The following is a 17,840-nucleotide window of genomic DNA, read 5'->3' as shown; positions in this document are numbered from 1 at the left end:
CTGAGGTCTTAAGACAAGTCCTCTCCTTTTTTAAGCTTTTACTTAATTCTCATTGGTTATCTATCCCCATAATAATACTTTATAACTTGCTATAAATTCTGATTAATGATTCATTTACAACAGTAAGTGAGGCAATCATTAATAGCTGCCGTATAGGTATATGACTTGAGAGAGACTTAGGTAACTATCTGTTTAGTTTTCCACATTACAAGGTTAGGAATTATAATCGAACTCCTAGGGTGATAAATTAACACTGTATTTATGCCTGAGTATACAATATAATATTAAATCTCCTAATTATACCATATGTTGTATAACTCTAAAATTGATTTGTGCCTGGCCTACATGGATTGGTCTCTAGCACAATCCTAGACTACCCTATATTCAAAATGGCTCCCCCTCAGCCAGAAGAGAAAAGGTTGGACTTCCCTGCTGTGCACCCCCAGTGAGAGTGCTAGAAACTTTTCCTGATTTCCTTGCTGAGGATACTGTATCCTTTAGAGAAGGAGATCCTGTCTAATACACCCTATGAGATGTGTGTCTGCATTCGGGTCAGTGTGTTTATCACTGGTGGTCATATACAACAGCTAATATGCCTTATGCTATGTTCAGTGATTTACATGCATCATCCATAGCACGTCCATATTACAGATGAGGAAACTGAAGTTTAGCAAGTTAAGTAACCTGCCAAAGGTCACACAGTACGTGGTGCAGAAGTGACTGAATTCCAAGGCAGCAGGACTTAAGAGCCCAAGTTCTTAACTATGACATATACTGTTTCCACAATATTTCTAATACTAACGTATAACAAAAAAATCATTATAAAACTTAATCTTAAAAAATAATTTAAGATAATGCCTAATTTTTTAAAAATCTGACTTGATACCCCTGCCCAGTAGAGAATAGTTTGATGGGCTGCTAAAGATAAGAAATGAAAGAAAGGTGCCTTCCCTTGAATTCCAGAAACTCTAGCCGGAGAGGGCTCTATATAAAGTGTCTTGATATGGGCAGGTAGTAGCCCCTTATTCTATCCAGCAGTTTAAATAATTAGGTATGTCCATGGCAGGGCTAAGTCTTTGAAGGACTGAACAGGGAAATACATATAGCCAACCAGAGAAACTTTGTCTTACAGAAATTTAACTTGTACAATTAGCTTCTATGCATTTTTCAGATCACTTACAAAAGTGTTCACTTAGTGCCTAATTTCATTATATAAAACTAAATAGGTCTGGGAGAATTACCTGTAAAAATTGCTGTGGTGGTTGGTTCAGCTGAGCCTGAGATGGTTGCTGAACTGATGTGAGCTGCTGCTCCTGGGAACTCTGCTGCTGCTGCTGCTGCTGCTGCTGCTGCTGCTGCTGTGTGACTGACAACGTCTGTGACTGCTGCTGTTGTGCAGCAAAAGTAGGGTAGGCAGTCACCACCTGACCCATAAGCATAGTGCTAGGTACCATGACCGCCCCACAAGCTACAGGAGCAGTTACTAATTTGGTCACAAGTTGCTGACCTTGAGAAAATCTGTAAGAGAAAGAAAAGGGGAATCAGAAATGCAAAAAAAAATGCATTACAAAAGGCAGTGGCTGAATACTTCTCAAAGATAATACCCAATGATATTGCCAATTTAGTTTTTCAAAGCTTTATGTTTCAATTTTGTTTCGTGTTTTTAAAGATCCATTTTGAGATACCAGTAAAACAAAATGTGTATACAGCCTGGCAGGTGTGCTTAGTGGCTGAGCTTTGACCTATGAACCAGGAGGTCACAGTCGATTCCCCGGCAGGGCACATGTCAGGGTTTCAGGCTTGACCCCCATTGGGGGCATTCAGGTGACAGCCGATCAATGATTCTCTCTCATCATTGATGTTCCTATCTCTCCCTCACCCTTGCTCTCTCTGAAATCAATAAAAACATATTTAAAAAAAAGTTTTAAGACTATATAGATTCTAAAATTAAAAGCTTCCAAATATAAGAAAATGGCATTTCTTCAAAAACTTTGTTTCTAAGTCAGCTATTCCCACTAAAAGATATCATAGATTACTTTCTTGAATTGCTCATAAATGTTTTGTATAGAATATGTTTAAGCACTTGAGGTTTGAAATCAAACATTGAGGCTTGAATTCAGAAAGCCTTCTTCACCCCCTTAACTAGCTACAGGCTCTTGACCAAAGTATTATAAACTCACTTTTTTCTTACCTACAAATTAAAAGACCCTAACACATTTTTAAAAAAATAAGAATTAGACAGAACCTAGAGAGAGAACCTAGGGAGAGAACATGGCAAAAGATCCTAGACAGAACCTAGAGACAAGACTTGGCTGGAGATCCTACACAGAACCTGGACACAGAACCTAGAGAGAGAACCTAGGGAGAGAACATGGCAAAAGATCCTGGACAGAACCTGGCTACAGAACTTGGCTGGAGAACCTAGACAGAACATGGCGGGAGAACCTGGATAGAACCTGGCAACCGAACCTGGCTGGAGAACCAGAACCTGGCTACAGAACTTGGTTGGAGATCCTGACCAGAACTTGGCTGGAGTTCCTGGCTAGAGATCCTGGCTAGGCTGCTGATCAACTGAACACTGTCTCCATGTCATTCCTTCATCGCCGACTCCGTCCACACCTTTGGGGACCCCTGGACCCGCTGGGGTTGGACCCCAGCATGTTTGGACTAGTTTCTAGTTTCTCCAGCGATGGACGGCCGCCGCTCAGAATGGCGCTCGGCCACCGTGGCCTGGGGTGGACACAGCTCTTCCCACTACAGCACGGCCGCAGGATAGGAGCCAGCTGTTCGCTGGACCCAGAGTACCACAAGGCAGGTGATTGCTGCTGCCACTGGACCAGACCGGGTTCCACCAGGGGCCTGCGGGGAGAGCCTCACTGGGGGACTTGAAACTGCAGGCATCATTCAGAGACAAGGAGTGGAGAGTAACAGTAAGATGAAGAGCAAATGTGAATGTAGCATGTGCATCCTCAGCCTTTAAAAGTCACCTCGCAGGCTGTCACCAAGAGCCGTTGCTGCAAATACATCTACAGCCGTGGTTAAGACTGGCTGCTGGAGTTTAAGACAATCTGCAAATACTCCTCCCCGCGCCCCCCCCCCCCCCGCCCTCCGGCCCCCAGGCACGCACGCGCCTTGTATCTACACAAGGAGGGAAAGGAACGCAGCTTCCCTTGGGTGAAGCTTCCCTTGGGTGATCAAATCATTGTTGATTCTTTCTTATGCAATGTCATAATTTTCCAAATGTCTGTTAGATGGATACTTATTAAGTGCCCTTAATATATATTTTTAATATCAGTAAAAAGAGTGTGTCTCTTCCCTCAAGGAAATTACAATACAATAGAAGAAATTTCAGTTGCGTAAAACATCTGCTTGGATCCTTTCCTGAGCCCAGGCTTTAGAATGATTGCACTATATGTCCAAAATCTTCCTCACGAAGCCCTGCTTACAGAAGAGTAGAACGTTAAAACCTCACTGTTGGCCTTTTGATTTCGTAAAAAGGAAAACGGTCATTATAATGTGTTCTTGTAGAACGTCTTAACGTAAGTAGTCGGTATTATGCGATATTATGCAGTGGAAAGAGGACTGTCGGGTTTTGCAAATAAAAATGTAGGATTCTCAAAAAAAAAAAAAAAAAAAAAAAAAAAAAAAAAAAAAAAAAAAAAAAAAAAAAAAAAAAAAAATAAGAATTAAATGAAATAATGTTTTGAGCGCTTAGTATAGTACTAAACAAACTCAAGAAAGGCAAGTTACTTTTATTTCAAAACAAACTATGGTAGTGTACACCGTAACCATTGTTACTACATGAAAACTCACCAGTGTCTGTATTAAAATAATAAAAATTTCAGTGACACAAAGCCTGTAATAAAAGTCATATAAAAGTGTGCTGCAGAATTTGGCTTCTACAATATTTGGTAGCACATTTCTGGACGGGAAACAAAATCTGTTGCTCCTTTTTATTACAAAGTCCTTAAACAATGAATACATTATGCATTTTTATTTCAAATTCAAGAATATGGGCTGGCCCTGGCCAGTGTGGCTTGTTTGATTGGAGCGCCATCCTGTACACCAAAAGGTGTTGGGTTCAATTTCCAGTCAGGGAACATACTCATGTTGTGGTTCAATCCCCACTGGGGGCATGTGAGGAAGGCAGCCAATCAATGCTCCTCTTTTTTTTCTTCTCTCTCCTCCTTCCCCCTTCCTCTCCCTGGAATCAACTTTTTTAAAATAAGAATACTATCTGGAGTAACAAACTAAAATCATGTTTTTAAAAATAAACTTACTTTTAGTCAATTAAGTTACAACTTACAGATGACTAATGAACTCCGATAACTACCTTATCTGTCTGTCCTGAGTGAATGTAGTTACTGCAGCACTCTGGGTACTGTTTTGTGGCATACTAGACGGGATCTGGACCATGCTTCCGGTTGCCGGCTGAGAAATCACCATAGTGTTATACAGGGGGGCTGTAAGAGTGCTCTGGGTCTGACTAGGAAGAGATGTTTGTTGGCTATGCCCGCTTAGGACATTTTGTTGACTCTGTTGGAGAAGAAGAGATTATAATGACAGATTAACTGAAAAAATTTACATCAGGAAGTATGCTTCTAGATCATCCTAGTAATGGTTGACATTATAGAAAAAAGTGGCAAGACATATCACTCTGAGAGAAATCTGACCACAAAGTAATGACTTAGAGTAACTAAGAACGGATTAGTCTTCAATATCTTGCTGGAAGGTAAGCTATGATCTTAGAAAAAGGAGCATGATCTTAACAGGGATAATATAAAGTAAACATAAAGACTTTCTATTAAATGCCCCAAATGAGTGATCAACATTAGACATTTTTCTATACTTTATTTGTAGCCCTGGGATTTACAGTCACAGATGTACATCAATTACCAAAATTTCCTGGAATACTGATTAAAGCATTACTGCCCCAACAATTTATTCTTCATGTATGGTAACGTGTTTCCTGGTCAGTCTCCTTTGCAAGTCAAACCTTTTAACCTACAAATTTTTAAATGTCAAAATAGTGTAAGTATTTACCAACCAACAGTTTCACAACTAACACTTTTGAACAAAATATTTTAATAATGACTTCTCAATATTATATTTTCTAATTAAATTTTAAATATAGTATTGTTCAAGATAGAGCTTTTTTTTAGTTGCAGCAATAATACACATTTTAATTGCTGAACACTCCATAGCCGTATTAGTAGATAACATTACCTGACTTGATGAACTTTGTAAAGTCTGCTGTTGTATCATGTGCTGAGTTGTGCCAACGTGTCCGGTATTCATTCCACTTTGAATTTGGTTAGTTTGAACAACCTGGCTTTGCATATTTACAGGTGCGAGTTGCTGGATGTTAGATGAATTTCCAGAAGAAAGTTGAACAGAACCAAAATTCAAACCAGGGGTTGACTGTTGTAAAAACATCTTTAAAAATAACAATTACGTTAAAATGAGCTTTGTAGATTAAAAACAAAGATGGATGAACACATTAAAAAAAAAAAAAGGAAAAAACAAGCTACGAATTAAAGTTTCAAAAGCAAGTAACAAGACTAAGACATTCTGAATGAACAATTAGCAATACCAAATAAAACATACCTCAAAATCATTCCTCCAGTCATCCTAACCATATCATGTTTCCAATGGTTAGACTGCAGCTCTGTATCACTTATTTATAATTTATGGCATTAAATGAAAGTAAGTTTTTACTTAAAGTTTCCCTTTACTGAAGTCCTAGTCTCTGACAGAAATAACTTGAGAGTAGCTAAACAAATCAGACTATGAAATTATTCCTACTGGTATTTTATTAAAACAATGATTGATGATTATAAATTCTGTACCAACAAGTACCTAAAAGTCTGTAAAACAATTTTTATATTATAAATTAAAGCTTATTAAAAATTGAACTGCTAAAGAGGACTCCAATCTGGAGAAACAAGGATGCTGATGGAAATACTCTTAGGAATGAGTTTTTAATGACTATAAGTGCAATCACACTGAATAGGTAACCAGTGAGTATTTACTGAACCATACTGATGAAATGTATCTCTTGCATTGTCATTTTAAAAAGATAATTTTCAGTTACAGCTGTCATACATTATATTAGTTTCAGCTGTACAACATAGTGATTAGACATTTATATAACTTACAAAGTGATCACCCCAATAAATCTAGTTCCCATCTGACACCATGCATAGTTATCACAATATTCTTATTTTTTTTAATCCTCACCCAGGGATATGCTTGTTTGTTTTAATGAATTGATTTGAGAGAGGAAGGGAGAGGGAGAGGAAGAGAGAGAAACATCAAAGAGAGAGAGAAACATTGATCGGTTACCTTTTGTACTCACCGCAACCAGGTATCAAATCCGCCACCTGGGTATGTGTTCTGACCAGAAATCAAACCCGTGACCCTTTGGTACATAGGACAATGCTCCAACCAACCACACTGTCCCGGGCTACAACATTATTGACTAAATTCCCTATGCAAAACTTTACATCTCTATGACTACTCTATAACAACAAATCTGTACTTCTCAACTCCTCCACTTTTTTCACCCATACTCTCAAACTCCCTTCCATGTGGCAACCATCAAAATGTTCTCTATAAGTTTATGTTTTGTGTATCTATTTAGGTTTATAGTTTCTACACATAAGTGAAATTATATTGATCTTTCTCTGTCTGGCTTATTTCACTGGGCAAAATACTCTCTAGGTCCATCCATGTTTTTTGCAGATTATAAGATTTCATTCTTTTCTTATGGCTGAGTCATGTTGCATTGTATATATGTCCCACTTCTTTATCTATTCACCTACGGATGGATACTTAGTTTGCATCCATATCTTAGCTATTTTAAACAATGCTGCAATGAACATATGGATGCAGATCTTTTCGATTTAGTGTTTTGGGTTTCCTCTGATAAATACCCAGAAGTGGAGCTGCTGGGTCCTTCTTTGTCCCTTGTTATAGTCTTTGTATCCAAGTCTGTTTTGTCTGGTATAAGTATTGCTACTCCAACCTTTTTTTTTTCAATTTCCATTTTCACGAAATATCTTTTTCCATCCTTTTACTTTCAGTCTGTCTTTTGATCTGAAGTGAGTCTCTTGTAGACAGCATATGTAAGGGAGTTGTTTTCTTATCCATCCAGCCACACTATGTCTTTTAATTGGAGCATTTAATCCATTTACAATTAAAGTAATTATCTGTATATATAAAACCCTAATATGCAAATAGACTTAATGGTGGAACCGAAAAACCAGTCACTATGACATGCGCTGACCACCAGTGGGCGCACGCGGAACATGGCAGGCATTGGCAGCAGGCAGCAGAGCGTGGAACATGGTGGGCATCGGCTGTGGTGGGGTGGTGGAGCAGGTGCACCAGACCAAGGCGGGTGCCGGTTGCTATCATTGGGGCGAGCCTCTGTTGGTTACTGAAAATTCTTTGCTCCTGCGCACCACAATCCCACCCGGTACTCACACCTGCTACCGGCACTGGCCCGATTGGTCAGCACCATCAGCTTCTCCACCTCCCCCTGCTCCTGGGGGGCGATTGGGGCAGCAGCACTGCTCATACCTGCTGATGGCACTGGCCCCACTCGCACCTGCTGCTGGCGCTGGCCCCAATTGCTCCACGCTATCAGTGGGTGCAAGTGGGGCAGTGCCATCAGTGCGTGGGAACAGCAGCAGCGAGAGTGGGGCTGCTGGCAGACAGGGGCCCAGGGATTGCAGCAGGAAGGGCGAGGTGGGGGAACAGAGGATGGGCTGATACCCACCCCTGTGCCCACCACAGCCTCACGGCCCACAGCTCCTTTCAAAGTGCACGAATTCATGCACTGGGCCACTAGTTGATAGATAAATGGAGTTATTGCCATTTTATTCTTCATACTTTTGATCTTTTTTCTTCTTCTTGAATAAGTCTCAAACATTTCTTATAATACTGTTTTGTTTTTTTAATTCTTTATCATTGTAAGTATTACATATGTCACCTTTTCCCCCATTGTCCTCTCCCAGCCTGCCTGCCCCTGACCCCCAGCCCTGGCCTTCACCACCCCCTTACTATTGTATCTATTGGCTATGCTTATATGCATACAAGTTCTTTGATTAATCTCTTATCCCCTCTCCACCCCTTCCCCCACCATCCCTCTGAGATTTGATGGTTTATTGGATGATTCTGTGTCTCTGGATCTATTTATGTTGTTCATTATATTCCACCAATGAGTGAGATTATTTGATACTTATCTTTATCTGACTGGCTTATTTTGCTTAGCATAATGCTGTTGCAAATAGTAAGAGTTCATTATTTTTTACCTCAGCGTAGTATTCCATTGTGTAGATGTACCACAGCTTTTTAATCCACTCATCTGCTGATGGGCACTTAGGCTGTTTCCAAATCTTAGCTACTGTAAATTGTGCTGCTATGAAGATAGGGGTACATATATCCTTTCTGATTGGTGTTTCTAGTTTCTTGGGATATATTCCTAGGAGTGGGATCACTGGGTCAAATGGGAGTTCCATTTTTAGTGTTTTGAGGAGACTCCATACTGTTCTCCACAGTGGCTGCACCAGTCTGCATTCCCACCAGCAGTGCACGAGGGTTTCTTTTACTCTGCATCCTCACCAGCACTTGTCGTTTGTTGATTTGTTGATGATAGCCATTCTGACAGGTGTGAGATGGTATCTCATTGTCATTTTGATTTGCACCTCTCGGATGATTAGTGACTTTGAGCATGTTTTCGTATGTCTCTTGGCCTTCTGTATGTCCTCTTTCAAAAAGTATTTAGGTTGGTGGCCCATTTTTTGATTGGGTTGTTTATCTTCCTTTTGTTAAGTTGTATGAGTTCTCTGTAAATGTTGGAGAGTAAATCCTTATCATAGATAACATTGGCAAATATATTCTCCCATGCAGTGGGCTTTCATGTTTTGTTGATGGTTTCTTTTGCTGTGTACAAGCTTTTATTTTGATGTAGTCCCAGTTCTTTGTTTGCAAATAGACTTATTTGCAGAAAATACAGGAAATGTTTATTTTCTCTTTAGTTTCCATTGCCCTAGGAGCTGTATCGTAAGATCTTAAGAGGAATCCACAAGCAGCAAAGTCTAATTTTAATTTTGTGATTATATTCTCTGTGCAATCCTATATAATAAAAGCCCAGTGACCAAATGGTGGAATGACCAGAACAACCAGTCGACCAGTCGCTATGAGCTGCCCCCTGGTGGTCAGTGCGCTCCCACAGTGGGAGCGCTGCTCTGCTGGCCAGGATGAGCAGCACTCCCTCAGCAGACTGATCCCCACAGGCCATGCCCCCCACCAGTGCACGAATCTGTCACCTGGCCTCCAGTTTTTAATAAAATATGTGGTAATCATTAACTATTTACCTTGCATCATGGGTATGAACAATTTCTTAAAATTAATAAAGTTAATTTTTAAGCCCTAGCCTCTTTGGCTCAGTTGCCAGAGCATCTAACCTGTGGACCAAAGAGTCCTGGGTTTGATTCAGGTCAAGGGCACATACCTTACTTGCAGGCTCCTCACCTGGCCTGGGCCCTGGTCAGGTCACTTACAGGAGGCAACCAATCGATGTGTTTCTCTCACATTCATGTTTCTCTCAGTTTTTCCCTCTCTCTTCCTCTCTCCCTAAAAAAATCAATGGAAAAATATCCTCGGGTGAGGCTTACCACCACCACCAAAAAAAGTTGTGTAATATCTACACTCATGTATCAATAATCTTAATGAAGATAAACTATCTGTTCACTAATAAGCTAAACACAAAAGCTTTGTCTTCAAATTTTTCTTCACAATGGACAGATCTTTATTAATGTCAGGACAGTTATTATATACTTAGTATTAAAAAAAATCAAAGATTCCAGAGATTATAACGTTATATACAACAGAAAACTTAATCATATATAAATTAGTTGTCTCATGATGATCCTCACAGCTTTTAGGATTACATTCCTGAAAAATGTTGTATTTACTTACTTTTAATATGTCAAACATATTTTTTATTTTAGTGAGTATTTACAACTGTCAAGTAAATATGTATTCTAACATTAATATACTATAAATATGTGTGTGTATTGCAACCTGGGTCTAACTAACCTAGATGTGTTCCTACTGGCTAGTCACTTTGATCAGATTACAGGTAGGCAGTCCAGATACCATTTTCTGCAGAATTTCAGATGTAGGTTATATCTGGGAATGTTAGAGCTGCTAGTGGAAGAGATTCGATCATTCACCTCAACTTCTTCATTTTGTGGATGAGATCCAGAGAAGTTGCAGCTTTTCCAAGGTCAGATAGATAATTAATGGAAGAACTAGGACTGAGATATTAAAATTCACTTATAACCTACTAGGGGCCCACTGCACGAAATTCATGCACTGGGAAGGGGGGGTGTCCCTCAGCCCAGGCTGCCCCCTCTCACATACTAGGAGCCCTCAGGGGATGTCCTAGTGATGGTTTAGGCCCGTTTCCTGCTCCCCTTGGGGAGTGGGCCTAAGCTGCAGTCTGGCCTCCCTTTGTGGGAGGTGACCGGGGTGATCAGGGGAAGGCACCAGCCCCATCACCCTGCTGCTGCAGCCACTGCCAGTCACCGCAGCCAGCAAGGTTTTTTCATCAACACGGTCTCCAATCCCTTCACCATGAAAAAATGACAACTTTCTTTAGGCATTTTCAAGATGTGTCTTCCATATAATAATAATTTCTTTATTATTTTTTTTTATCCTCACCTGAGGATATGTTTCCATTGATTTTTAGAGAATGTGGAAGAGAAAGGGAAAGACAGAGAGAAACATCAAAGTGAGAGGAACACTTTGATTGGTTGCCTCCTGCATGAGCCCTGACCTGGACCCTGGCCAGGGAGGAGCGTGCAACCTAGTTACATGCCCTTGGTCAGAATTGAACCCAGACCCTGCTATTGGCATGCCAAGGCATTATCCACTGAGCCAAACTGGCTAGGGCGGATATGACATTTCTTAGCCCTCTAGCAGCGGACCTTCATTTTTTTCGCCAGGAGTGTGGTGAAAAACCCTAGATCACCTTTTTGGATTCTTATTACCCAAGTTACTAAGAATATTACCAGTGGCATACAGGGAGCTTAGTCAATGAGCGGTCAGAAAAGGTGTTTACTCTGTAGTTCACACCAATCGCCAGCTTACCCCCCCTCTCCCCCAGGCCTGATGCCTCTGGCCCAGGTTTCAGGCCTGGGCAGGGGACCTCCATCTCCCTCCCATCGCCGGCTCCACCCTGGCCTAGACCTGACGCCTTGGCCAGAGGCGTCGACCCCCATCACCCTTCGATCACCAGATCGGCCCCTTGCCCAGGCCTGACGCCTCGGCCTCCGCCAGAGGTGTCAGGCCTGGTCAGGGGACCCCCATCTCCCTCCAATCGCCAAATCGGTCCCTCGCCCAGACCTGACACCTCGGCCAGAGGCGTCCACCCCCGTCACCCTCCGATCGCCGGATCGGCCCCTTGCCCAGGCCTGACGCCTCCGCCTCTGCCGGAGGTGTCAGGCCTGGTCAGGGGACCCCCAATTCCCCCTGATCACCAGCTTCTGGGCGGCTTCTGGGGCCGGCCTGCGGCCCAGTGGCAGGCAGGCGGCTTCTGGGGTCGCACACGGGGTCCTGGATGGCGGCTCTCACGATGGTGGCTGCGCTGTCCCACCCTGCCTGCAGTATGCAAATTAGCCACCATCTTTGTTGGCGGTTAATTTGCATATCGAGCTGATTATCCAATGGGAGATGTAGCAAAGGTACAGTCAATTACCATGTTTGTCTATTATTAGATAGGATGTGTTGGCTGTTTCTCTCTCCATTCTTCCATTGCCATTCGTCTCTTTACTCTGTTGCAGAATATTCCTTGCAACCTTGAGGTAGAGTAGTCAAGGAAATCAGGGCAATTTAGCCTGAATTCTATGCAAAGTCATCTTTAGGTAAAGTTATCTCTTAGTGTGTTGTTCTTTCCCTTGGAAGCTGATAGCTCTCTCTGGTAGTCTACAAGGCAGGGGCTAGTGAGTGCCCTGTCAACTTCACTTTAGATACAAATCCGCAAGGAAGTTCTATCCCCTCCCCTAGAACTTCCATTCCAGTCTTTCCCCGATTAAACACTCACTAACAAAGAAGGTTTACATAGTCCTTTTATTGTGGCTTAATTAGGTATCAAATAGGAAGACAAGGAGTTTTAACTAATGAGCCTTCCCCTTATATCATATAGTGTGGAAGAGGGATAAGTTTCACAGTCTTCACTTTTGGGAGGGGGATGTCCATATCTCTCTGATCTTCATCTTCAGGGCCCCTTTAGCTTTTGGTGTACCCACCTACCTGCTTGGGAAATTACATCCATCACTCAAAAGACTGGGCCCTGGTCTTTACTTGTATTAAGAATTTGGCAAGATGCCAGTGGAGGCTTTTCTCTGCTTAACCTTTGCCTGCTTTGAAAAATGAAAGGGCAGCCTATGGTCCTAGGAGTGGGATAAAGTTATAGAGTTCTGATTTCAGTTCATTTCCCTTTACACAATAGAATTGCACCCCGATTCGTAACAAATATCCTAATAGCAAATACAGATCATCATAGTAAATATTAATTTGCTTTCAAAGATGATATAATCTAGCTTCATATGAGAAAAGCTAGTTCTTAATAACATCATTTTGACCTTTTCCTTATGAAATAATACTGGCATTATACTAAGGAATTTTTGTAAAAATAATTTCATGAATTTGCATACATTATAAGGTTTTTATCCCTTCTACATTAGCTGAGAATGGGTTTCTTTTAGCTATTGTAGAAAGTAGTCATCTACTCAAAATAAGTTGTTTTTTTTTTTTTTTTTTTTTTTGTACATTAATTTATGTTTTATTTATTTATTTATTTTTTTTTATTTTTCGCTAAAAGTATTACAAAGTGTATTACATAAGTGTCCTTTTTTCCCCCCCCCCCCGCCCTTGACAGACCCCTGCCCTCCCTTACCCCCCAGTGTCTTATGTCCATTAGTTATGGTTATATGGATGCATACCAGTCCTTCGGTTGATCTCTTAATCCCCTCCCTCCTCCCCCCCAACCCTCCCTGGCCTTCCCACTGCAGTTTGACAATCAGTTTGAGGCAGCTCTGCCTCTGTATCTATTATTGTTCAAAAGTTTGTAATGGTCTTTATTATCCATGAATGAGTGAGATCATGTGGTATTTTTCCTTCATTGACTGGCTTATTTCACTTAGCATAATGCTCTCCAGTTCCATCCATGCTGTTGCAAATGGTAAGAATTCCTTCTTTTTTACAGCAGCATAGTATTCCATCGTGTAGATGTACCAAAGTTTTCTAATCCATTCATCTACTGATGGGCACTTAGGCTGTTTCCAGATCTTAGCTATGGTGAATTGTGCTGCTATGAACATCGGGGTGCATATATCCTTTCTGATTGGTGTTTCTGGTTTCTTGGGATATATTCCTAGAAGTGGGATCACAGGGTCAAATGGGAGTTCCATTTCCAATTTTTTGAGGAACCTCCATACTGCCTTCCATAGTGGCTGCACCAGTCTGCATTCCCACCAGCAGTGCACAAGTGTTCCTTTTTCTCCACATCCTCTCCAGCACTTGTCGTTTGTTGATTTGTTGATGATGGCCATTCTGACAGGTGTGAGATGGTACCTCATTGTTGTTTTGATTTGCATCTCTCGGATGATTAGTGACTTTGAGCATGTTTTCATATGTCTCTTGGCTTTCTGAATGTCCTCTTTTGAAAGGTGTCTATTTAGATCCTTGGCCCATTTTTTGATTGGATTGTTTATCTTCTTTTTGTTAAGTTGTATGAGTTCCCTATAAATTTTGGAGATTAAGCCCTTATCAGATATGACGTTGGCAAATATGTTTTCCCACGAGGTGGGTTTTCTTGTTGTTTTGTTGATGGTTTCTTTTGCTGTGCAGAAGCTTTTTATTTTGATGTAGTCCCATTTGTTCAGTTTCTCTTTAGTTTCAACTGCCCTAGGAGCTGTATCAGTGAAGAAATTGTTTTGGCATATGTCTGAGATTTTGCTGCCTTTGTATTCTTCTAGAATTTTTATGGTTTCCTGTCGTACATTTAAGTCCTTTATCCATTTTGAGTTTATTCTTGTGTATGGTGTAAGTTGGTGGTCTAGTTTCATTTTCTTGCATATATCTGTCCAATTTTCCCAACACCATTTATTGAAGAGACTATCTTGGCTCCATTGTATGTTCATGCCTCCTTTGTCAAAAATTAATTGAGCATATTGGTTCGGGCTAATTTCTGGACTCTCTATTCTATTCCACTGATCTATATGTCTGTTCTTGTGCCAGTACCAGGCAGTTTTGAGAACAGTGGCTTTGTAATACAGCTTGATATCTGGCATTGAGATCCCACCTACTTTGTTTTTTCTCAGGATCGCTGCAGCTATTCGGGGTCTTTTTTTATTCCAGATGAATTTTTGGAGAGTTCGTTCTAGATCCTTGAAGAAGGCCATTGGTATTTTAATGGGAAGTGCGTTGAATGTATAGATTGCTTTGGGTAATATGGACATTTTAATGATGTTGATTCTACCAATCCAAGAACATGGTATGTTCTTCCATCTGTTTATGTCTTCCTCTATCTCTTTTTTCAACGTCCTATAGTTTTCTGAGTAGAGGTCTTTTACCTCTTTAGTTAAGTTTATTCCTAGGTATCTTAATTTTTGGGGTGCGATGGTAAATGGGATTGTTTTTATAATCTCTCTTTCTGAAAGTTCACTATTGGTATATAGAAATGCCTCGGATTTCTTGGGGTTAATTTTGTATCCTGCTACATTGCCAAATTCATGTATTAAGTCTAGTAGTTTTTTGATGGAGTCTCTAGGGTTCTGTATGTATAATATCATGTCATCTGCAAATAAGGACAGTTTTACTTTCTCTTTTCCAATTTGGATGCCTTTTATTTCTTCTTCTTGTCTAATTGCAATGGCTAATACTTCCAGGACTATGTTGAACAGGAGTGGAGAGAGTGGACATCCCTGTCTTGTTCCTGTTCTTAGGGGAAATGGTGTTAGTTTTTGTCCATTGAGTATGATGTTGGCTGTGGGCCTGTCATATATGGCTTTTATTATGTTGAGGTATGATCCTTCTATTCCCACCTTGCTGAGAGTTTTTATCAAAAATGGGTGTTGGATTTTGTCAAATGCTTTTTCTGCATCAATTGATATGACCATGTGGTTTTTTTCTTTCAATTTGTTTATGTGATGTATCACGTTTATTGATTTACGGATGTTGTACCATCCTTGCATCCCTGGGATAAATCCTACTTGGTCATGGTGTATGATCCTTCTGATGTACTGCTGGATCCGATTTGCTAAGATTTTGTTGAGGATTTTGGCATCTATGTTCATGAGGGATATTGGCCTGTAATTCTCTTTCATTGTGTTGTCTTTACCTGGTTTTGGTATTAGGGTGATGCTAGCTTCATAAAATGTGTTTGGAAGTGTTCCATCCTCTTGGACTTTTTGTAGTAATCTGAGGAGGATAGGTTTCAGTTCTTCCTTAAAAGTTTGGTAAAACTCCCCTGAGAAGCCGTCTGGTCCTGGGCTTTTGTTTGCTGGAAGCTTTTTGATGACTGCTTCAATTTCTTCCATCGTTATTGGCCTATTGAGATTTTTAGATTCTTCCTGATTGAGTTTTGGAATGTTGTATTTTTCTAGGAATTTGTCCATTTCCTCCAGGTTGTCTAGTTTGTTGGAGTAGAGTTGTCCGTAGTATTGTTTAACAATCATTTGTATTTCTTTGGGGTCTGTTGTTATTTCACCTCTATCATTTCTGATTTGGTTTATTTGGGACCTCTCTCTTTGCTTCTTGGTGAGCCTGCTTAGGGGTTTGTCAATCTTGTTTATCCTTTCAAAGAACCAGCTCTTGGTTTCATTGATTTTCTGTATTGTTTTTTTGGTCTCTATTTCATTGATTTCTGCTCTAATCTTTATTATCTCCTTCCTTCTGCTCACTCTGGGCTTTTCTTGTTGCTCTCTTTCTAATTCTTTGAGTTGTAGAGTTAGATGATTAACTACCATTTTTTCTTGTTTTTTGAGGTAGGCCTGTAGAGCTATAAACTTCCCTCTCAGGACTGCTTTCATTGTGTCCCAGAGGTTTTGGATTGTTGTGTTTTCATTGTCATTAGTGTCCAGGATGTTTTTAATTTCTTCTTTGATGTCATCGGTAACCCAATCAATATTTAATAACATGCTATTCAGCTTCCAAGTGTTTGAGTATTTTGGGTTGTTTTTATTGTGGTTTATTTCTAACATTATGCCATCGTGGTCTGAGAAGATGCTTTTTATGATTTCAATCTTCTTGAATTTGTGGAGACTTTGCTTGTGACCCAATATGTGGTCTATTTTTGAATATGTCCCATGAGCACCTGAGAGGAATGTATATTCCGCAGCTGTGGGGTGAAGTGTTCTGAAGATGTCAATTAAGTCCATCTGATCTAGTGAGTCATTTAGGATTGCTGTTTCTTTGCTGAGTTTTTGTCTAGCGGATTTATCCAGTGATGTTAGTGGTGTATTAAAGTCCCCTACTATGATTGTATTGTTGTCGATCTCTCCCCTGATACCTTCCAGGAGTTTTCTTATGTATGTGGGTGCTCCTGCATTGGGTGCATATATGTTTATCAGGGTTATATCCTCTTGTTGTATTGATCCCTTTAGTATTATGAAGTGGCCTTCCTTATCTCTGGTTATGGCCTTCACTTTGAGGTCTATTTTGTCGGATATAAGTATTGCTACCCCAGCTTTTTTTTCATTTCCATTTGCCTGAAAGATATTTTTCCATCCCTTCACTTTCAGTCTGTGTGAGTCCCTTCTAATGAGGTGGGTCTCTTGTAGACAGCAAATGTATGGGTCATGTTTTTTTATCCATTCAGCCACTCGATATCTTTTGATTGGACCATTTAGTCCATTTACATTTAAAGTTATTATTGAAAGGTACTTGTTTGTAGCCATTTCTATTTTTTTGTGGCTGCTTTCTTTCTGGGCTTTTTATTTCTTCTTTTTACACCAGTCCCTTTAGCATTTCTTGCATTGCTGGCTTGGTGGTGATGAACTCCCTTAGCCTTTTTTTGTCTGTGAAGCTTCTTATTTCCCCTTCAATTTTGAATGATAGCCTTGCTGGATAGAGTATTCTTGGATTCAGTCCTTTGCTTTGCATCACTTTGTAGATTTCCGTCCATTCTTTTCTGGCCTGATGTGTTTCTGTTGAGAAATCGTTTGATAATCTGATGGGGGACCCTTTGTAGGTAACTCTCTGTTTCTCTCTTGCAGCCTTTAAGATTCTCTCTGTCTTGTACATTTGCCATCGTTATTATGACGTGTCTTGGTGTCGGTCTTTTGGGGTTCATCTTGCCTGGGACTCTCTGTATTTGTGTAACTTTTTTCTTCCCCATATCTGGGAAGTTTTCTGTCATTATTTCTTCAAATAGATTTTCTAATCCTTGCTGCTCTTCTTGTCCTTCTTGCAGCCCTATTATGCGTATGTTACTTCGTTTCATGTTGTCCTGAAGCTCCCTTAGGCTCTCCTCCTGTTTTTTAATTCTTTTCTCCAGTTGCTGTTCAGATTGAGCTTGTTTCTCTGCCTTATCTTCTAACTCACTAATTCGGTCTTCTGCTTCTTCTAGTCTGCTGTTGAAACTTTCCATGGTGTTTTTGATTGTAGCTATATCACTTTTCATTTCTTCCTGATTCTTGCATAGGTTGTTGATTTTCTCATCCATCCGGTGAATGAATTGTACAACCATCATTCTGAATTCTTTTTCTGTCATGTTGCACGCTTCAGCTTCATTAATTTCCTTTCTTGGTGATTCTTCATTGTCT

At 40.4% G+C, this 17,840-nt stretch overlaps 1 protein-coding gene across 9 annotated transcripts in view; it reads right to left on the bottom strand.

The window, feature by feature from the left end:
- The window catches only part of CLOCK (clock circadian regulator), a 159,205-nt gene that overhangs the window by 1,068 nt on the left and 140,297 nt on the right, over positions 1-17,840 (bottom strand). For all 9 annotated transcript variants that reach the window (XM_070396399.1, XM_070396391.1, XM_070396381.1 and 6 more), the window contains 3 exons: positions 5,227-5,436; positions 4,334-4,536; positions 1,242-1,518 (listed from right to left, as the gene is read on the bottom strand). In XM_070396399.1, coding sequence (XP_070252500.1) covers positions 1,242-1,518; positions 4,334-4,536; positions 5,227-5,436 — 690 coding nt within the window. The remainder of the gene's footprint in view (positions 1-1,241; positions 1,519-4,333; positions 4,537-5,226; positions 5,437-17,840) is intronic.

Source organism: Myotis yumanensis, unplaced genomic scaffold, assembly GCF_028538775.1.
Source record: "Myotis yumanensis isolate MYYU_CA2020_CCGP unplaced genomic scaffold, mMyoYum1.0.hap1 SCAF_1, whole genome shotgun sequence".
NCBI lineage: Eukaryota > Metazoa > Chordata > Mammalia > Chiroptera > Vespertilionidae > Myotis > Myotis yumanensis.
Note: the sequence above shows the minus strand (reverse complement) of the source record. Positions and strands in the feature narration are given on the sequence as shown.